This window comes from Vanessa cardui, chromosome 9 (assembly GCF_905220365.1).
Source record: "Vanessa cardui chromosome 9, ilVanCard2.1, whole genome shotgun sequence".
Lineage (NCBI taxonomy): Eukaryota > Metazoa > Arthropoda > Insecta > Lepidoptera > Nymphalidae > Vanessa > Vanessa cardui.
Window position 1 is genome coordinate 12,410,785 of NC_061131.1, and position 24,239 is coordinate 12,435,023.

A 24,239-nucleotide genomic window follows, 5' to 3' on the forward strand; every position below is an offset into this window, starting at 1 on the left:
TAACATATTGTTTTTTCTTTATAAAATTTAATGTACGATTTAAAATTTGTCATATATCCATTTCGATTTTTTATATCATTTTTTTTATAGAAAATAATTATTTTGAATGAGTTTAATATTGTCAATTTATTGATCAATGATGATTATAGTTTGTAACTCTAAGAAAATATATGTATTTACATAATAAATTTTATTTAATATAGACGTTATAACATTGTGCTCTTTAGCGTTTACAGCATACAAATATTACATTTTAAATGTGTTCAGTTCGATATCCAGCTTTAAGAAATGTACCTACTATTACTTTTAATGGGTTAAGATAAATTAAATTGCTTGTTAAACACACATAAATGCATATCCTATCAATAACAGTTAAAAGAAAAAAAATAACATGGGAGTAAATAAAAAAAAATGCTCGATATTTTTTTTCCTTCGGTACCGGGATGCTCCCGAGAGTGACCTAGGCTATCAGTTGTCAACGGGATGCCGTGACGAATACTTGTCATTTGTGTTTTAGTTGTAATACTAACGCGAGTTCCGTGATTGTGTTTGGTGTTTCATATAATCTGTAAGTAAATTTATTTGTGCTTAAAAAACTGTAAGTATAAAGATATATTTTAAATAATAAGGTATGTTACTTCTGGACGAATACTTTACATATTTGTAGTGATTATAATTTGAATGACGAATTCGTTTAAAAAAAAAATAAAAAAACAAAAAAAAAATTATAAGGAAACAAACATGAAAAGTAGGTAAAATATCTTTCCAGTTTTTGCAATAACTGGTAAATTTTTTCTAAAAATAGTTCTGTCTTGTATCTGACTCTACTTAACTGCTTCTGAACTTTTTAACCGTCGATAGACTTTATTATTGTCAATGAAATCGTAATAGGTATAATAAAATCAACGAGTTCAATGACCCCTACTCATTATATACGCATATTTACCGTATATTTATTTTTAATTTATTTTAGTAACAAATAATAAATTCCATACATAACACATGGTTTAAATAATAAGTGTGTTTGAATTTTAAAATTATTTTTCCTTGTTATTGTAAACATATTGCCAAAGGTATAACCTTATTATAACAAGAATGGATTGATATAAATGAATAAATAACGTCAAAACAATAATAAATATAATTAACTGAGTATGAATATACTGTATGAATACGTATTTATTTATTCAATTATTACGTACCTTAAATGTTTTATGCTATTTCACAGATTACATAGATTAGGCTCTCGAATATTTTTTTAGCGGAATTTAAAAATCAATTTTTTTTTGCACGCAAAGATCTGACGCCTCATTACACAGTCATACAATTTTTTATGTCATTATGGTATACCTTTTAGTATTGTAGACCTCATTCGTAGCGGAAGTTTTTCGCTTAACTGAACGAAAAAATAGGAAAATTAGTAAATAGCTGGAACTATAGTTTCATGCATTGCTTGCTACTGTAGCTTGTTGCTGACAGTTTGACGTATTGGTCGAAATTTCTAAATACCATTCGTTTATTATACCGATATATATTTTTTAAATATTATGTTATCCTTTACACGAATTCCAATTTTTTTCAGTGCGTTGTATAAGTATGTTCAAGCTTGAACTGGAATTGGAAATGTCTTTTAACAAAGTATATGATATTGATTGTTAAAATCAATAAATATATTATATAGTTTTAAAAGTTAGTATATACTACTTATTTTTGTGATAGTATGTACCGACGATCTATACATATAGTATAACCACCTAGGTACCTATACACAAGAGGTCACAATACACAAGGAGGTACAAATGAATGTCATGCCGTTTGGTATCACGGCTTATATATATCAGTCCTACCCCTTTTGGGTAGACGCGTAGTTTCACATCAAAAATAGACATATCAATTAATTTATCACCGAATAATCAAACATATTCAGTTACAAGATATGAAATGATATCGGGTATCCGAAGGTGCTATAATTATCATCATTATCATTACGTAGTATAAAACTTACGGCAGTCTGTATCTATGTATGCTGAGATCTTTAAAATTTATTTAAATAAAATTTAAACGCAACGGATTTCGAAACGGTTTTTTAATCGATAGAGTGATGTAAGGTTTTTATATATAATACATGGACAATAAAGTAAAAAAAAAAAAGTAAAGTAACAGCCTGTAAATTTCCCACTGCTGATATAAGGCCTCCTCTTCCATTAAGAGGGTTTGAAACATATTCCACCACGCTGTTGCAATGCGGGTTGGTAGAATGCACATGTGGCAGAATTTCGATTAAATTAGACACATGCAGGTTCCCTCAGGATGTTCTCCTTCACCGCCGAAGACGAGATGAATTATAAACACAAATTAAGCACATATATATAGTGGTGCTTGCCTGAGTTTGAACCCGCAATCATCGGTTAAGATGCACGCGTTCTAACCACTGGGTCATCTCAACTCGTGGACATGGACAATATAGAAAAGCAAAACTGATAATTTTAGAAGTTTCTAATTTGATGTCGTAAATATATTCTGCAGTATATTTAGTATCAGTATTGCACCCGTGCGAAGACGGGGCGGATCGCTAGTACATAATATTAAAGTTCAATAACCTTCATCGCTTGAAATAAACATTGTTCGTTGTCGTTTTTAACAAACCTACGAGTATCTTTTTATAATGACGTGTTGATAAGACCTTTAATGTAACACCAACTCGACGTACATATTTACATTGCTTATATTGATTGTTACTATAATATATTTATAATAGTAATTTCGTCCAGCAAATTAAGTATTAACTTGAAAAATAAATATGATGTATATTATTAATATGATTTTAATAATTAGTGTACAGTGTTAATTACAGGTACAAGGGACATAACATCTTAGTTTACCAAGGTTGGTGGCACATTGACAATTTAAGGAATAGCTAATATTTCTTACAGCGTCATTGTCTATGGGTGATGGTGACCACTTATCATCAGGTGGCCCATATGCTCGTCCGCCAACTTATACCATAAAAAAACAGGAACGATCAAATTATATAGATTCAAAACACTTGAAACGAAGTACTTGAACAAAGTACTATACTATATACATGTATATTGTATACAATATTATATATCGAGAGCCGAGATGGCCCAGTGGTTAGAACGCGTACGTCTTAACCGATGATTGCGGTTTCAAACCAAGGCAAGCACAATTGGATTTTCATTTGCTTTATTTATGTTTCGTCGGTGAAGGATCTTAAGAAAATTTGCATGTGTCTTATTTTAACGAAATTCTGCCACATGTGAATCCTGAATGCCCCTAACCTCGAAAGGCCTTAGCAGTGAGAAATTTAAAAACGATTACTATAGATAGTATATTGTTTTCAAATATATTTTTATGCTAGTTTTCGCCAGCGATTACTCCCGTGTATAAGGGTTGATCATCGGATGTTTTTTTCAAATACAGGATATTGTTATTTTGATTTAATAATTATTGATTGTAGGTATTTGAGCCCTGGATTTTCGTTTCTCCCGTTCAATAACTACTCCAACTCCACGATATAGATCACATTTATAGTTTACTGTCACTTTCAATAGGTGTCCAATCATGGGATCCAATTTCATCCATCCTTTGTATGTATTATTATATAAGTACAACCTTTTTTACAGATATAATCAAAGGGTGTTACCTAAAGAACTTATAGCCAGGTTTTTTTTATTTATTTTTGTGATTATTATATAAAATATATACTGATATAAATTTGAAAGTTACCAAGTCTGTTTTAGTTTAAATTTGTTTTGAAACGTGATCCGAGATACTATTGTGTGACATCTAGCTAGCTAGCTAGCATATTATAATTTAAGTTTTCATTGACTTGAGATAGACATGATTACAATATATCACTAAAAATCATCTGCAAAGGTGTTTTATAAAAAACCTCGTAACTGACAGCAGAACACGAGCGTTAAATATTAAAATGTAATATGCGACTTTACTAATTAGTATCAACGTAGTCAATATATTTTTATGAGTGAGAAATGATGGATGGATTGTGTGAAAGATGATATGACTGAATGTTGCTGGCGAGGTGACGTCATACTGAGAAGTATGGAAGAAGAAGAAGTCGACTCCAAATAAAAATGGCATAATCGCGTGGAATCCTAAGGAAAATCTCATAGAATCAATCTGCTCCAAGAGAGAATATATTTTCAAAAACAAGATTTATATATAGAAAAAAAGATTGTTATGGTTATATATTTATGATTGCCAGCTAATCATAGCTCTTGTCATTTGCCATTTAGCACTAAAGAAGAATTTAGCACATTTCAAAGATGATCATAAACGACCGTCACTAATCTTAGGAATGTTATCAACCCCTTGGCACCCTTACCATACCATGCTCAACAATGAAAACTGTTTATTACAATGTCATTAATTAAAACAGCCCTTTCACGTCGGCAGATTCATTTCGAACTATTAATGAAATACTTCGAATCCCAAAAATATACTTATTTATAGCATGAATATATGTAGGTATACGATTCGTATTTCAAAAGATTTATCATTAAATCTCGGGTCTGTTTTCGCAGATATGATCTTTGTTTGTTGACTTTACACGTGTGCTATTTGTCGATGTATGTTTGGTTGGTGTTGATTATTACTATTTTTAATAATTAGTACAGATACAATGAAATTGAAACAAACTTCTTAAATAAAGTTACGCTAGTTTTCGCCGGCGTTTTCTCCCATATTAGGGAGGTTGATTTGAGGTTTTAGGTATAGAAAGTAGTCTATATCATCTTTTTATTTGCATGCTTGCTTCATACCAAAATTTGTCAATTTAAGCTATGAAAGGGAAACAAAGGATATAGGAAATACTGTGACATTTTTAAAATTAGTAAAGATAATGTAGATGAAAACTACTTTCATCAGATCAAGAAACATCAAAATCAAACAAGGTACAGTAGAACGCCGATTATCCGAATTAATTGGGACCGGAGTCGATTCGGATAATCGGAAATAGAGTGGTAATAAAGAAATACTGTCACATGAAAACGCTTTGTTAAGTTTAACAGACACAGTTCTATAATAATAGCTCGCTTGAACATCTCGATCAGAGTAAGTTTGCCCATCAGGTCTTAACAAAAATACAAAGTATAAAAAATATTATATTACGCTCAGGACGATTCGGATAATTCGCGATTCGGATAATCGACGTTCTAATAAATTTATTGTGAAAATTAAGCCACTAAAATCATTAATACTGACTGATACAAGTAGGTACTATTATGAATGTAAGCAAGCGAGATGAAAATTTACCTCGACCTTGTGTCAAGATATATTTTCAGTCACAAAATTTACTATATCAAGGGTCCATGCAAAATGACTGGCATAAATATTCACATTATGAAATACTCATCTGTCGGTCGTTGACCCCATGCCATTATTTACTCATTTAGTCGTTATATAACATCATTATTTAAACAGGAAAACCTGCTAACTGCGCTAATTAGCATGTAATAAGAATTTAACACAAATATTCTTGTTTATTATTATTGTAGCTCTAATTTATTCAATTGCATTCATTGTATTTAAAATTGTATGCCTAATAAATATGCTATACTCAGTAATTTGAGGTTTAACTTTGGCAGGACGTTATTTTCGAAATCATAATCAACCAAATAGATTTTCATACAACTTTTACCAATGGACCCAAGTATTAATGATAGAGGTTTAAGTTAGGGTATCACATCAAAGTTTAGGGTACGTTGAAGATGTCAGAAAACTTACTGAAGGGGTTGTCTTGCCAATAGTTGTTAATATGGAATACGAAATTAATCAGAAACGGGTTGCTAGTGCGTGATAATAATATCCGTATTTATATAACGAGGAGTTAGAACTAGCGCGCACTGGTGATTTTTGTCACGGTGACTGTTTCGTAACTCTTGTCGAGTCCATGAATATGTATGGAGTTGCTCGCACGTTACGACGTGACAATTGGGTGACATTTGTGTCTGAATCTGTACATATTCACGGACTTGACAAGAGTGACGAAACAGTCACCGTGACAAAAATCACCAGTGCGCGCTAGTTCTTGGGCATATAATCGTTATCAGCCATGATGATATTCAAAATATAAGTCTAGCCGTTCACGTTCGTAATATCTCTTTCTTTCGATATTCCCTGAAAAGCAATACTTTTTCGGCTGTCATATGTTCTACGTCATACTGACGTCGCCAGCACGTATGATAAAACAATAAATAAATACTAATTAAACTTTTTGATGCCTCGATATATATATGGTATAAACTTTTTGTCTATCAGTTAAGTGACAACTACTGATCGGTATGGACCATGGGTATCTTTGACCAATCATCGAAGCTATTCAATCTGGTCAATGGTCTCCTGATGGATTAATTTTTGGAATTCCGCTGATCATTCCTTTTTTTGTCCGGTTTATTTAATGACCAGTGAGGCCGATGAGTAACAACAAGCTTCAAATGTAATAACACGAATTGAAAGTGGATATTCTTTTTTTTTTTGGGAATGAAAAAGCCCTATCTGAGTTATGTTAATCATTCAAAAAAATTGTTTTTTTTTTTAAATAAATAAATAAGAAACAACATCGCATACATTACTCTGATCCCAATGTAAGTAGCTAAAGTACTTGTGTTATGGAAAGTCAGAAGTAACGACGGTACCACAAACACCCAGACCCAAGCAACATAGAAACGTAATGATAATCTACATCGACTCAGTCAATCGAACACAGGACCTCAGCATTCGTACCAATGAAAACCGGTGTACACACCACTTGACCACGGAGGTCGTCAAAATTTATCATAAGCAATAACGGGCTCAAATCCAAAAACTACAAAATTAACATTTTCTTACTTTTTTCATATTTGCTCTTCATCCTAGTCGTTTCCTCATTACTGAGGGTCGTGACCACGCGTGTGGTAACCACTTTTATATTTGGGTTAGTTTTATTAACGTTTCGTCTTTTACAAGAGAATATATTTACAATGTGATTTATAAATACTCGCGGACCGTCATTAAAACTTTTCTGACCAGTTTGACAAATTTTCGGCGAGTTCATCCTCTGTGGTTAAGAGTTTCGGATGCATAGTTGCTACAAACTTTTTAGGCAGTAGGATTTCAATTACCTACTATTTTAAAACGCTTAGAAAAAAATCTTTAACACACATTAAACTTCCAATAAGGAATTTGGATTGCGTTACGATATATACTTATTAACTTTATTGTGTATATTGTATTAACAAAAACAAATGATTAAAAGGATGGAAAAAAATGACCGGTAAAAGAAAATGAAGATTCAAATCTTCCACAACAAAGCCTTCTTCTTTGGTGAAACAACAAACAACAACAACAACAACAACAACAGCTTGTAAATTCCCACTGCTGGGCTAAAGGCCTCCTCTCACTTTGAGGAGAAGGTTTGGAACATATTTCACCAGGCTGTTCCAATACTGGTTGGTGGAATACACATGTGGCAGAATTTCTATGAAATTTATCACATGCAGATTTCCTCACGATGTTTTCCTTCACCGCTGAGCACGAGATGAATTATAAAGACAAATTAAGCACATAAATCAGCGGTGCCTGCCTGGGTTTGAAACCGCAATCATCAGTTAAGATGCACGCGTTCTAGCCACTGGGCCATCTCGATTTTGGTGGAAGCTTGAAACTTATTCCATCGGTTTGATGGAATTAAATTCGACTGATTCGACTTTCTTGCGAAATCTATCTTAATGCAGGAGACAAGGGCGACATCGTGGCGAAGGAAAACATCGTGAGGAAACCTGTATTTCTAATTTCATAGAAATTTGACTACTGCCACATGTGTATTCCACAAACTCGCATTGGAACGTGCTTGGTGTAATATGTCCGAAAAATTCTCCTCAAAGGGAAAGGAGGCCTTAGCCCAGCTGTGGGAAATTTACAGGCTGTTGTTGTTGTTGTCGTTATATTTTGAACTTAAAAACTCAGTCGCACTTGCTCTTATTTGAACCTGGAATCGTCGATCGAGATACACATATATTATTCAATGATCCAACAGAGTTCATATCTTGCACAAACCGTGAATGTAAATATTTTACTTCTATACAATCTATATATAAGAGTAAATAATCTATTTATAAGTTTATAGTTATCTTTTACGTAGAATTTAAAATGGCTAAAGGTTTACGCCGATTCGAATTCTGTCATTATATTCAATAATGCTTATAAGACCTTATTAAACTGCTAACAAATATTACAACGTTGAATATATCATGGAAACTTAGAAGTTATATCTATTGTGTCTTTAGCTATACTTTCTGCAACTTCAAACTGGAACAGAAGAATACTATGTTACGCTGTTTAGCAGTACAATATCATGAGTGAGCTATCCAGACGAGTTCCCACAAAGCCTTACCACCAAGTAAATACTACTACTATTAATGAGTTTGTTATTTAACACGTTTAACTACTCATCCTGTTATTATGAAATTGTGGGTAACAAAAGCCTCCACCTCACGCTCTAGAAGCCGCGTACGGAAACTATAAAAGTATATTTTGTTTATAATTAATTTTATACAAGTTATGAGCCGAGATGGCCCCGTGGTTAGAACACGTGCATCTTAACCGATGATTGCGGGTTCCAACCCAGGCAAGCACCACTATATATAAGTGCTTAATTTGTATTTATAATTCATCTCGTGCTCGGCGGTAAAGGAAAACATCTTGAGGAAACCTGCATGTGTCTAATTTCATCGAAATTCTGCCACATGTGCATTCCACCAACCCGCATTGGAACAACGCGGTGGAATATGTTCCAAACCCTCTCCTTGATGGAAGAGGGCCTTATCTCAGCAGTGGGAAATGTACAGGCTGTAACTCTACTTTACAAGGTATAAATAAGTTCTTATATAAAGTTACGCATGTATATAATTACATCGTGTAGTGTCAATAGCTGTGCGGTTGAATAAATCATAATCGCTACTCGTTTTAAAAATAGATGTTTGTATTCTTTCATTATTTATACATTATTCGATAGTTGGTGTACTGTAATGTGATAAGGTTGCAAGCCAGACGGGATGCAACTTCATAATAACGATGTATAGATAACATATAATAAAATTGGAGAGTCTCTTTGTAATATTAAAATAGCCCTTTTTTTACTCAATTCATCTGTATGTATACACGGTACAAATACCAAAATGACATTTTTAACAATTTTTGTCAGTACATCTGTTTGTTCTGAGTAATCTCTGGAATAGCTGGGCTGATTTTGGCGGAACCGTCACTGGCAGATAACTGATATAATAAGGAATAACTTAGGCTACAATAATGTTCTTTTTTGTTACACTCAAACGCGTCAAACCACAGCTAGTTATGACATCAATTTTGTGTTGAATTACAATGATATTATAAAAACATGTTCTTATAATATCAGTTCTTATCGTAATTAGTGTATCGCAATCTACATCTGGACGTTGACCACCAAAGTGTGACAAAGTTCCAAAGTTTTCGCCTTCCACAACCAGTGGGTTCTGTAATATTCTGGAATGGTTAATATGTTTTGAAACGCTATATGGACGATGATAATATGCTCGACTGCCTAATTATTTTATAGAAAAAAATTAAGATTTTTTTTATGGTATAGATTGGCGGACGAGCATATGGGCCACCTGATGGTAAGTGGTCACCATCACCCATAGACAATGATGCTGTAAGAAATATCAACTATTCCTTACATCGTCAATGTGCCACCAACCTTGGGAACTAAGATGTTACGTCCCTTGTGCCTGTAGTTATACTGGCTCACTCACCCTTCAAATCGGAACACAACAATACTGAATACTGTTATTTGGCGGTAGAATAACTGATGAGTGGGTGGTACCTACCCAGACGAGCTAGCACAAAGCCCTACCACCAAGTAAAGTGCCTAATTATTTTATAGAAAAATTAATTTAAAAAAATTAAGATTGTGCAATGTTTGACATAAATAATTTATTGTTTTAACATTTTGAAGAGAATTCTTCATTAAATTATAAATCAATCAATCAAAATTATAAATGAAATTATAAATCCACAAATATTGCTGATGTTAAAACAACGACACCAAAAAAGTATGACAAGTACAAGGGTTCAAACCCTTCGGTTAAAAAGAAAAAAAATATACCAGACAGATCAACAAAATGTAAGGAAAAATAGAGATTGCAAGCAAGCTTTTTCGGTAATAGGCTTTTTTTATTTTGTCGTCTAGCTCCGCGGCCATCTTTTCGCTCCCTCTCTAAAGATTTATCAAAGGGTTGAAAGATTAATATCATTTATTTTTGTCATTTTTAATTAGTAAATAAAGGGTGTGATACTCAGTAAATTTAACAGTTTCTTTTGACCTCGAATACCAATTAGTATCGTTGCAAGTAGAATCTACATACAATTTAGATTCCATTCAAAACTTTTAGTATTTACTTCATAACACTTTATATATTTACTATTTTCTTGATAAAAGCGGCAGACTTAAAACTATCAACGTAAGAAAACGCTTCTGTTCAAAATATAAATAGCATTTCATACTAATACAAATATTTAAATAGCAAGGCAGACAAATGAGGCAAAACGGGCGGAGGCCTTAGCCCAGCAATGGGAACATTACAGACTGTTGTTGTTGTTGTTGTCGTTGCATGCTGCTCTTGTATATGCCATTCAAACTTAATACAAACGGGAGCAAAATCGCAAGCACAGCTAGTTTCATATAATATAAGTCATGTGCAACGGATCAATCTCAGGTACTTGTTAAATTAAGTAATCTGCTGTTTCAAATTAGCTAATATTTTACTAGTAATATGGAAACGAAGAGTCGAGATGGCCCAGTAGTTAGAACGCGTGCATCTTAACCGATGATTGCAGGTTCAAACCCAGGCAAGCACCGCTGTTTCATGTGCTTAATTTGTCTTTATAATTCATCTCAGCGGTGAAGGAAAACATCGTGAGGAAACCTGTATGTGACAAATTTCATAGAAATTCTGCCACATGTGCATTCCACCAACCCGCATTGGAACAGCGTGGTGGAATATATTCCAACCCTTCTCCTCAAAAGGGAGAGGAGGCCTTTAGCCCAGCAGTTGGAATTTACAGGCTGTTGTTGTTGTTGTTGTATGGAAACGAAATCTTAAAAATTATAATAAGGTAAAAGTCCGTCCTCCTCAGGCAGAGTATTTAAACCTGATCGTGCATGGAACACAAAGAAAGTCACTCCGTACTGTAATGTATCTCGCTTATCATTTAGTGATAATAGTGACCGGGCCTCCACCGACTTCAATCGATACGTTCTAAGCGCCATTATTGTTTAGTTGAAAATAAACTTTGATACAAACACAAATAGGTCGATATTTCATTGTTTTGAATATGTAACTTATTGGTTGAATTTAAATTAAAGGTCAAAGAACACAGCTGATTAGTTGCAACAACGGTTGGGTACTTAGAACGAAACAGTTGTTTTGACGTTTGATTGATTTTCTTTCAACTTAAATATTTTGCATTTGTTTTTTTTTATTCTGTTCTGTCTGTAATTATTTTTTAAATAATATGGAATACTAAATATCGGTTGTGATCAGAATTATTTTCTTTTTAATCATCAGATTTATTTTTGACTATTTAATTATTTGTGGGAATATCTAACCAATTATTCAATCAGATTACCTTTTAATTATTAATGTACGATAAAATGGAGTTTTCTGTTTTCAAGATTTTATACCCGAGTTTTTTTCCATAAGCGGGCGGAATAGACACTAATTAGTAAATTATCAATATACTGTATAAAAAATAACCAAACCTTAAATCACCAACGCATTTCCTATATAGGGAACTTAGATACTATGTATAAATTGCTCGTGGGGGAATAATTAGCCAACATCAAACAACAATACTAAGTATTGCTTTTGATGGTACGTGTGTTACAAAGATTGGCTTGTCAAAGCTCTGGTAGGCCAACGTAAATGCTTAAACACGAATATCCTACACTTTCCGTGTCTCGTAAAACATTCAAAATATTCCGCTATGATAAACATTCCCATCTGAATTTATACCCACGACAAAAGGCCTCAAAAAACCCCATATTTCATAGCTTTGCACTTCAAGCAATTCTCCTGAATTATACAATTTGTTTGTTGAAAGAAAATTATAAACGATTATTTTAATTATTTATATCTTTAGGCGTGGACGATCAAATGGACCACCTGGTGGTAAGCGATCACCACCACCGATTGACAATATTAAGCATTCTTTGTTTCATCAATGCTCTAAGTTCCACTGTACCTGAAGTTACACTGGCTAAACTCCCTTTCAAACTGGAACTTCATTCCGATCGATTCAAATGATAAGGATCAGATTGCTTGTTATTTATTTGATTGTTTCGATGTTTGTTTTAAAAAATTAGTGTTTTTTTTATTTCTGAATGTTTATACAGAAGCTATCTCGCGCTTCACGCGGTCCATTCAATGAACAGCTTAATTGTCGGGCTGCAAATTCCAATTAAAATAAAAAAAAATGTATCCATGTTTTCGTTATAGCGTCATATGATATTCTATCACGTGTCAATAGTATATACATTAAAGGGCTGTTACAATACAAATATATTGATTTTGTACGAAATATATAAAGTTCAACAAGCCGGCAACTTACCTAAAAACCCTCCGGTGTTGCAGATGTCCATGGGTCGTGGTAGTCATTTCCATCAGCAGAACTAGTCATAAGTAAAGCTCGGTCTTAAGAGGACGTACATATACATCAAATGTAAAAAATATATGTATGTGATTAAATGCCTCTCTACTACTACTACTGCGATACCAAATCGACATACATACTTATATCAAATTACAACTGACTGGGAGGTTGTAATCCGATATATATATATCGCTTTATACTGTCTAAACAGTTTCAAAAATCAATCCAGTATTCAGTAAATATAACTAGGAATAAAATAAGTCGATAATATCAGTATATATGCGATATATTTTTTCCTATTTATTGACACAAAAATAATTTTCATGCCTCTGAATCGATAGTTTTGATAAAACCTTAAAATGTCATGATTTAGAACGTATTCTACAACTTTACTCAATTAAATTTAAAAATCGTTTAAATATAAATAATAAACAACTACATATTCCATTACATGATTAACGGAGATTTCATAAATGTTTAGAATCTCTGAACTATACGTTATCATCGCCGTACAGTCACCGGACGAAAAAATATACTCTCGCCTCAAAAAGGGCGTTATCTCAGCCCTGACCCTACGAGTTATCATAAAAAGTTCATTTCGTAGTAGCGTTTATTCGTCCTGAAACAGAGATAAACAACTTTTGGTTTCCTTTTGAAAATTTTTAGATAGAGTTATTAGCTACTTGTAAATAAACCACAAACAAACAAGAGCCGAGATGGTCCAGTGGTTAGAACACGTGCATCTTAACCGATGATTTCGGGTTCGAACCCAGGCAAGCACCACTATATATATATGTGCTTAATTTGTGTTTATAATTCATCTCGTGCTCGGCGGTGAAGGAAAACATCGTGAGGAAACCTGCATGTGTCTAATTTCATTGAAATTCTGCCACATGTGCATTCCACCAACCGCATTGGAACAGCGTGGTGGAATATGTTCCAAGCCCTATCCTTAATGGGAGAGGAGGCCATTAGCCCAGCAGTGGGAAATTTCAGGCTGTTACTTTACAAAATAAACCACTACGCTAAAGGACCGCAAGGCGTATAACCTCCTTTGGCTAAAAAAGAAGACCTTGGTAACCACCAAGGGAAAACCTTCCCTCCTTTTAAAAATGAGATTTTATTGGATATTGGACTGTTTGCTGTCGAACATCAGAAATTCTGCTTATGAATTAGGCTGCAGGATTATTCATGATTTATTAGGGAGTCAGGCTATGAAACCCAAATTGGGTATTCTCTATTTTTCCATGGGAAACACATTCAACATACTAGTGTATCTCGGCTTCAGATGTAACTTTAATCTCATTTTCTATTTATATTTCCTTAAATACGTAATGTCAAAAATCAAATCAAAATATATTTTGATAGTACGCCAATTTCAAGGGCTAATCGGTAAACATGATACGTATAAACATTTACTATAAAAATAGACTTAATTTTAAGATCAAACTTCAAACCCGTTCCTCGAGCTTGGTCCGTTTCTAAACAATAACTTAATAGATGAATGTTAATTTCACCCGAAATTGGTTGTCACTGTTGAAGCTGGAAATTACTGAACAAACTATTCGGAACCAAGTTTCGGGGAACTTAATACCAAAGTCGTAACGCAAACTTCACAAGTTGCCGCATTACGCAACGTCCGCTAATCATCTCATCAACGAGGAACAATTTGTTTAAGATACACAATAGCCTTAAGCCCTTAATTTGAGTCGATTTAAACATGAACTAAAACCTCTTTTGTTAATTGAGTAAAATTTTTGAAAATAGAATTGTTTTCAATTTATTTATTTTTGTTTCAGGTATACGATATTGTAAAACTATGCCATAGTGTCGTGCTAAGTGAAAAGTTATCAAAATGACGTTGTGGTTTAGCAGTGCGTCCTCTGTGACGGTTCGCGCAGTACTGACTATTTTTATGTGTGCAACGTCGTGTCGTGTGTCGGCGGAGGGGAGAGACGAACCACATAAATTCACGATAGAGGAACTGCTTTCGACGCAGTTCGAAAACAAAGACTCTGATGATCTCGGGATGGATCCCTGTAAAGCTGGTAAGTATTTAATTTATTACGAAATCTATTATAATTTGTTTAAAAACTTTTAAAGAATATGCTATCGATTAAATTTAACATTTTGAAATTATGTTATCATACAACTGATTTACCATATTCATATTGGTATGAAGTATTCGATGATATTAAAAAATTACACACACAAAATGTTACTAAATTTGAGTGATAGACATCTTTGGTAGCATCATTTGTTCAATACTCTTTTTATTTATTTAAGTTTTAGTGTTTTTGTAAATTGTCTAAGTCTGCTGGATTGTATAAGGATAAATTAAATCCATTATACAAATAACCATCCACATGCATTGTGCTGTCGGTAAAACAAAAGACGGTATGAGTTTCTCGTCCACACGAAATAAAAAACGATCGCTTCTTGTGATTTCTCCGTTACAGCATTTGTATATGAATAATATTTCTCAATCTCAACTATCCGCCCTGATGTAGCTGTACACTATGTTACTAAACTGATGTAAGCAAATGTAAGTCAGCCGAATAAGGCCAAGTGTACTCTTTTCTCGTATCCAAGTGACGTACTCAGTACTAATAAGATTTGCTGCATGTCCTCTTGCTCAAATGAATGTGTTTCAAGTAAAAGTAACTAAACTTTTTACACCATATTTTTATATTGAAAATAAGTCAACACTTCTTATAAAAAAACTATTTTTTATTTATTCTGGAAAAAACTGAATGTGCCATGTCTTTTTATATTTGAGCCTATAACATAAAGCGGAAATATTTTACTCAAAACTTTTTGTGAAAAATAAAGACGATACCGTTTTCATCATATCTTAAAGGTCTAGAAGACGTTAAAAAGGTATAAAAGAAGTTAGCTTCTCGCTTAAGTCACTCGTAAGATGAACACATGTGGCATTAAAACCCTCTTAACATCAAAAGTCTGCAGAAAAGTATTGAACGGGATGCATAAGTATACGCATTCTCCGATTTTTTCCTTCAATGCTCCTGATTACCAATATAAAACCTTCTTGCAAGGAAAAAGCCTACTAACTAGTAGAATAACTTTCAATAACCTGTGTAAGTGATATACAATTATCATTTTACTGGTGCCTGGTTAAAACATTTGACGCTTTTAATATAATGCGATTTTAGGAGAATTCTGGAATTTCCGAAAAAACTTGAAACACTATATTTAACTTTTGACGAAACTTCATGAAGGGTCGAATATTTATATCAACAGATCTTGTTTTTTTGTTAGATAAATCTCAATAATAAATTAAATTTTAATAGTAAATCGTTTCATTTAGGCTACTTTAGTTTATTTTTGAAAGCTTAAATTATCCATTTAACATGACTGAGGAAAAATCTTGCAACGGAATATATAACCTACTCCCAAAACCGAAATGATTGATCTATAATTAAAAGTATTTCACTATAGTCTTATAACATATATTGGGTTTTATTTTTTTAATATCATTTCATTGAGATACAACAACAACAACGAACAAAATATTTTTTTTTAATTACATATCCTATCCCCTATTTTGTATAACCAATATAATCTTGTGTACGGATGTATCCCTTGTCCATTAATAATAAGCATTATATTTGTTAAAAATGTTCTAATAATAAAAAGTAAAATGAACAGAAAGTATTAAAATTGATAACAATATCGTACCAATTATAATTTTAGACGAACAAAGTGCGAACTGGTCAACAATGATTGACATTATGAAGGTTCGAATTTTATCACCGGCAAACGTTCGTCAGTAAATTGAAACCGGCGCTCTATAAGCCTTTAAAGTCAATAGCTCTATCCTCCATCAGGCCGCCCGTAAAACTAGACAATGCGCGCTTTCATACCAGAGAGACGAGTGTGAAAAGGTTTGCGAATTTTTTTTTATTACCTCAATGAAATCTTCTTTTAATTGCTTGATCAATACTAATAACTAATTGTTGTCGGATTCGCTTACGTTTTAGAGGTTGGTTGTCACGTGTTTATCGTAAAGAGTAGCCTGTGTCCTTCGGAGTTCAAGTGCGCTTCATAATAACAAAAAACAAACAACAACAGCCTGTAAACTCCCACTGCTGGGCTAAAGGCCTCCTCTCTTTTTGAGGTTTGGAACATATTCCACGCTGTTCCAATGCGGGTTGGTGGAATACACATGTGGCAGAATTTCTGTGAAATTTGTTACATGCAGGTTATGTACATTTATGAAAAAAATACAATTTAATTCGTCTTTGCAATTATATTCCCTTTGCAATCAATGCCTTATTAGCGCATTTAAATAATGTACAGTCTTTATAATGACATATCAAATGATTACAAAAAAATTCTTAGTATATATTGATTTCGATTTAGGCGACATCGAATAGTGTGCGTAGTCAAGGGGAACGATTATTCATATCAAATCTGTTTGAAGTTTGTTAGTCTTCAGACAGACCTCGGCTTTTAGAGCATTATTTGTATATATAGAAGCTGACTTATTTTTAGGGTTCCGTACCTCTAAAGGAAAAAAAGGAACCCTTAAAAGATAACTTCGTTAACCGTCTGTGTGTCTGCCTATATACTAATACCTATATACCCCATTTCTCAGGAACGCGTGGAAGTATAAAGTTGGAATTAACAAATTTGCAATTAAAAAATATTGCCTTTTATGTCATAGTCCCTCTCAAAACCTAAAGATTAATGGAAATTATTTGGCAAGAAACAATATGTGGTGGGAAAAAACCGAAAACCGGTAAATATTTCAGTATTTTGTGGTACTAAGAAATCTTCAATTCGCAAGTCCGACACAAACTTTTTTGTTGAAACGTTTACTTTACCATTATAGTCTAGGACTATAGACAAAATTATGTATAATAATACATTAGCACTCTCGTTACAATTTAATTATTATGATAACAATTTATGTAAGCGTATGGCTTAATTTTATATTAAACTATGGAACATGTACATATATTTGAATCGTCTATTATAGATCACGTGTTTAGCCACTGGGTTATCTCAGCTATTCTATAATTTATCCATACGAATATTATACAAAGAAAGTTACCCCAACTGTCTATCGGACTGGCGCTGTTACACGGCCAAACCAGTGGACCGACCTTATTTAATGGATACGAAGCAAGCTTAAACCAAAAGGAAGAACTACTTTTTAAACCCATGGCCATGAATACAAAAACCTTCCTCTTGAACCAATCTATCTATTAAAACAAAACGCATCAAAACCCGTTGCGTAGTTTTAAAGATTTAAGCATACATAGGGATATAGGGACAGATAAACCGAATTTGTTTTATACTATGTAGTGACGATAGTTTACGATAGGCTGAGCATGATACTCATCATATACTCTATCATCGAACATCTATACGTAGTATTTTTGGATTCGAATTTTAAGTATACCACTGTCACTAAAGGAACATAACATATTAATAATAATAATAATTATTATTATTTACCAATACCAGTAGTACAAAAGATAAATGACACACACAGAACATAAAAAACATTTAACAAGATAGTAGATTAATGACCCCACACTAGGAAAATCCTGTGTTATGGGCACATTCATCCGTCCACTACGACTAATAAAAACGACTATGTTTTAAAAGTAAAATACACATTTAGTATGGTACTAGCAGATAAATATATATTTTCATTTTTATTGGTTCCCAAAATGTTGGCGTATTGGTGATCTAAGGAATGAATGACATTTCCAACAGTGACAATGTCTACAGTGGTTAACACTTATCATCAGGTGGCCCATTTCTCAGGGCGTCTAACAATAATTTATATTTCTCGTACCCTCCATGTTTGTCATTTGCACGACGAGATTTCCATAAACATTTTATAATAAAATCTTTCGAGATGGAACCTCGAGAAAACTCCATAAGGAAAATTATTTAAAGAGACACGCCGTCTATAATATTTCGTAATTACTTCTTTATCTAATCGTTTAATTATTTTATCTTTTAATGTGTTTGCTTTTAAATTATTTTTAAACCCTTTTGAGTGAAACATCAGTGAATATTCAACATCACTAATTCTTTACCAATAACGTCTGCTGTCCTAAAAAAATTATGTCAATGGTACAGTCAGAGCTTACTCTGACCTTTGTCAGTTTTCTAATTAATTTCTGTATCAAGTCTTAAACTCTTAGTACCTTTTGAATTTAAACATCAAATCATTGCGATGCAATATGTCATTCTCGATCGGTAAAGCAGATTATCGCCCATACTTAGCATACTTAGCATTACTATAGCATACTTAGCATTACCATAAAGCACGGTACAGTAAAAAACCATTTCTTTTCTTCACGGAAAAAGACTTACAGCTTTTGTCTCAATGCGAGTTGGTGGTGAAATACATATACAGGACAAATTTCCAGAATCTTACAGATTTACATCACGATATTTTTTTTACTACCGAGCATGAGATAAACTCTCTCTCCAGTGCATTTATTTTTCCCATCTGATGATAGGGTCTGCCTTCCTAGTCTTTTGCTTCCCCTTCACTCTATTTGACGTATCGTTTTCATTACATTGGAACTAAGATCTTTTCTGACCACATCTGTCCATTTGGTTTCAGGTCACTCTCTGGGTCTAGACCCAGTAAAGTTAAGATTGGTCACTAAATTTCCTATGTACTCTGGGGGTCTTTTTCTGATGTGCCCAAACCACATTCTGCCTTTTAGGAGCTTATCGGCGATATCCTAAAGATTAAAGATACAGTTTTATCAATAAATAATTAACCACATGGAATTTCAGTTGTCCGAATGGGAAAGATCAAGGAATCTTCGGTTAATAAGTACGCATTCTACTGGGCCATAGCTGCTTTATTTCAGTATAATAATTATCATACTGTTATTTGAAATATTTAATTTATATTAAAGCCACCAAATATCAGACGCTATGTAGTAAATTAAAAAGTCTATTACCATAAACAAGTGTAATGCTTTTTCATAAAAGCCTTTACGAATTCATATTTACGACATTCAAAGTGTAAATGAAAGTAGAGCGGCTTCGCTTTATAGATAATAGATAGGACACATCGTCATTAACACCTGCCGCCTTCTCAGAGTATTTTCTGAATTAATAAACCTATTTTTCTGAAACATGGTAAAGTGTGAAATTATAAAACATGAGTCTTAAACACGCTATCTTATACCATTATAACGAGTGCAGAATAACTGGGTTGTAGCCATAGAGTTCTGTGTAGGTACACCAGACTAGATCTGCGTGCAATACAATTTTAATATTTATACATTTCATAGCCTATTCCAATCACGGAAGTATTACTGTATAAAACAAAGTCGCTTACCGCTGTCTGTAAGTATACTAAGATCTTTAAAATTACGCAACGGATTTTGATGCGATTTTTTTACTAGAAAGATATATTCGAGAGGAAATTTTATGTGTATAATACGAGCACAAAATAGTAGGGGATGACTGCAAATGTGTGATCATTGAAAGACATTCTGCAGTATATTTAGTATCAGCATTGCATAAACATAAACGTCTTTAGTATTTTAGTTGATATCATTAGTTGATATTTCTCAAAGAACATTGTGTTATGGATAAAAAATAAAAGTTCAAAGGAATATTGTTATAAAGATTGTCATAAAGATATATATATATAAAGATATATATATATTTTGAATAGTCCGTGGAATTATAGCCACACAAGATATAGCATCTTAGAACACACGTGTAAAATATGCACTATATAATAATGCACCGCCCCCGTGTGTAGCCTGATGTCATAGTATGTTATAAATATAAATCTGACGTAAAACGTGTAGTAATATTATAGAATAATATAAAAGAAATTAATATAAATATAGCACCCTATTTATCACACTTAAAAAATTGAAATTACAGATAATATGTTCCTTAAAAAAATTATATAAATAACTAGCTGTTACCCGTGTATCTGTTCGCGTTGAACAAAGACTCTTTGTTTTCAATGAAGCAGCCTATGTCCTTTCTCAAGCTCTAGACTATTTGTGTAAAATTTAATTTAAATCGTTCCAGTAGTTTTGGCGTGAAAACGAGACAGACAGCCAATGGTTCAAGCCCAGGCGAGCACCGCTGATTCATGTGCTTAATTTTTCTTTATTATTCATATCGTGCTCAGCGGTGAAGGAAAACATCGTGAGGAAAACTGCATGTGACAAATTTTCATAGAAATTCTGCCACATTTGTATTCCACCAACCCGCATTGGAACAGCGTGGTGGAGTTTGTTCCAAACCTTCTCCTCAAAGGGAGAGGCCTTTAGACCAGCAGTGGGAATTTATAGGCTGTTGTTGTTGTTGTTCTATGAATTAATATATATATATATATATTTTAATTACTATTTCAACTGTCAATCTATCAATCCGTCAACACATAAGTTTACGTAACACCGTTTTTCAATTCCACAAGTGTTCGCGCACTTCACATAAATTGCGGACAGGTTTACTGCGCGTTTAAAAAATGGCGGGCGTTACCCGACCCTACTTTTGCACACGTCGAGATGACTGCTTAGCATTTTTTTGCTTAGTGAAATGCGTATCGCGCAACACACGGGTGGGAAGTGCGTCTGAAGGACAGTCGTATTAATTAACATATCCTTTATTAGAAGTCCAGAAAGGGACACAATATTGGTTGAAAATCCTATATAAGTAATAATTGTCTTTTCATTTCTTATAATACATATATTCTAACAAACCCTATGATTAATTAAATTAAAAAAAAAAAACACGAATGACTAACCTATACTTTTCAGATCTTTATTTATTTATAAATGAATACAATTACCATCACTACATAACTTTAATCAGTTACAAGAATATTTCAATACATAGAGGCTTGGTCCTGTTTGAGAAGAGGTTGTAAGAATATATATGTATATATATATAAGAATATATATATAATAACCGAATGTAACCGAACTTTATGAAATTTGGTATCAAGCAAACTTGAACTTCAAGAATGGACATAGGACCTTTTTCCTAATACATGACGAACACCCAACGCGAACAAAGCCGCTGGCGACTACTGGTACACAAATATTAATTCAAAATAGTTTCTGTATAAATCTTGACCACTTGGAATGGTGACAAAAAATTAAATGAATTATTCAGAAATGCTTGTAATATATACTTCTACTATCCTTATGAAAAACCTATTGTTTTTTAAATGAAATAAAACGATATAAAGATTATAAAGATAGTAAAATAAAACTGAACTTAGAATACATTTATTTTCCATGCATGTAAAATTATTTTAATTAATATATGTACTGAAAATAAAAGGCGACATCTGCGGCGTTTCCTGTACGTTCTTTTCAGTGTAATTTACATTTCAAACCAGAAACTACGCGGACAACTGAAATTATAAAAAAATGAATATAACTTAAAATTGATATTAACCTTATTTAATCTCTGATTAAATCGGGCTGATTAAATGGGCGGATAAAATCAACAACCGAATCTAGAACACTGAAAAACGTTACTATAATATATACAACAACAGCAACAACAATAACACTCTGCAAATTTCCCACAGTTGGGCTAAGGCCTCCTCTTCTCATGAGGCGACGGTTTGGAACATATTCCAACGCTGTTTCGATGCGGGTTAGTGGAAAACATATATGGGCAGAATTTCTATGAAATTAGACATATTTAGGTTTCCTCACGATGTTTTCCTTCATCGCCGAGAACGAGGTGAATTATAAACACAAATTAAGCGCAAACTATAATGAAGAGATTTATGAAATTGGAATTATCAACTATAGACGGCAGTGGGAGGGGTATATTTATATAAAATTTACCTGGACGTAATCGGGATCGAATACTAATAATAGACTTTTTAATGATAATTAAGGTGATGGTATATAAAAATTAAGGCATTGGTGTAAAGAAGTTCGACACGATGAATTTGTATGAACGTAGCTTTACACATATTAACTATTTTGCAAATCAAATTTATAATACTACCGTCATACAGTTCACCAAGTACGGACGGTAATCTTTATCGAACTTGAGTTGTTTAACATTGTTATATATTACTAGCGAACTGCCCCAGCTTCGCACGGGTGCAATACTGATACTGAATATTCTACAAAATTTGTTTACTTACGACATCATATTAGAAACATCTACAATTATCAATGTATCTTTACTATATTGCCTATGTATTATATACAAAAACCTTTCACTCGAATCACTCTACCTATTAAAAAAAAGCGCATCAAAATCCGTTGCGTAATTTTAAAGACGTAAGTATACATAGGCAGAGACAGCGGTAAGCGACTTTGTTTTCTAATATGTTATGATAATGATTTTTAATAAGTAACGTTCAATTATTTAATTCTTGTATGTTTTGAGTCTTAGGCTAAGTTGTTAATGTGTTAAATAAACAAATAATTCCTTAGTTTTAGTACGGCTACGTAGCAACCGCCCATACTACAGACATATATAGTACATACGAGTATACACAAGACTTAAGATGATTCTGAGGAATTCCTAACATTGGTTTTACGTTCTTATGGAATCTAATATTGTCTTTATCATGTCGCTTACATTATTTATTGTATATTTTTTTATCTTACAAGAGATTTGTAGAATAAAGAATATTTTTGTTTGCAAGTCAAACTATCTTTCTAACCTTCCAGTCGGGGTCGAGTTTTTAGCACGTGATTATAGATTACATATAAGTATTATGAGTTATTTATCCAATAAATTGAAATTGAACGCTGATAGATATATTATCTGTAACAATTATAATTAGATTTAATTATACGCAATTCTATTCGATTTTCGATATCATAATAACACTAATAATGTTACATAATTATCTACAAATCTGGGATAAAGTAATTGATTATAAGTTATCCGAAACCAATGTTATTGCCAATGAACAGTAAGTACGAAATCCATACATTCTGTATTATCCAAATCGGACGTCCAAAAACAATAAAGCAACGTGTAATGTTAAAGATATTATACTGAAAAACTATCAAATAAAAATGAACTTACATTATATAATAAAAAGAACATTACTCTACTTTGGTACCAAGTAATGACTTTTATTCTACTAGCTTCAACCTACTAATTAGATTTAAAAAAATTCAACCAATCGGCTTTCAACACGTATGCGCATATTTCAAAACCGACCAATAAAAAATCGCAATATACGTTCTCTATTCAAAACTGACGAACTACGAACGCAAATAAAAATAATATTTTTCACACGTCGACATTTCTCCCAGCCAGTATGTAGACAGCTGACATTTGAAAAAGCTCTGAAGGCTGTAGCGCGCCCACTACTAATAAAGGATGACGTGTGAGAGCCCTACGCGTGTCATTCGTGGAATGAGCGTGTGATGGCCTATGTGATTACATTCGCTACGTTGCTGAGTTTATTACGTTTTCGACTGATGTAGTTTCAAATATAGAATAATTTTAGAAACTGCTATGATTTGGGACAATGTTCACATTTATAACTTACATTCATATCA

General features: G+C 33.0%; 1 protein-coding gene across 2 annotated transcripts in view; it reads left to right on the forward strand.

The window, feature by feature from the left end:
* The first annotated feature begins 478 nt into the window (after positions 1-478).
* LOC124532311 (tolloid-like protein 1) overlaps positions 479-24,239 on the forward strand; it is a 90,767-nt gene continuing 67,006 nt past the window's right edge. The window contains exons 1-2 of one of the 2 annotated variants that reach the window (XM_047107161.1): positions 479-568; positions 14,511-14,759. In XM_047107161.1, coding sequence (XP_046963117.1) covers positions 14,567-14,759 — 193 coding nt within the window. In that variant the 5' untranslated portion in view covers positions 479-568; positions 14,511-14,566. Of the gene's footprint in view, positions 599-14,510; positions 14,760-24,239 lie in introns of both variants that reach the window. The other variant, XM_047107160.1, reaches the window with a different exon arrangement.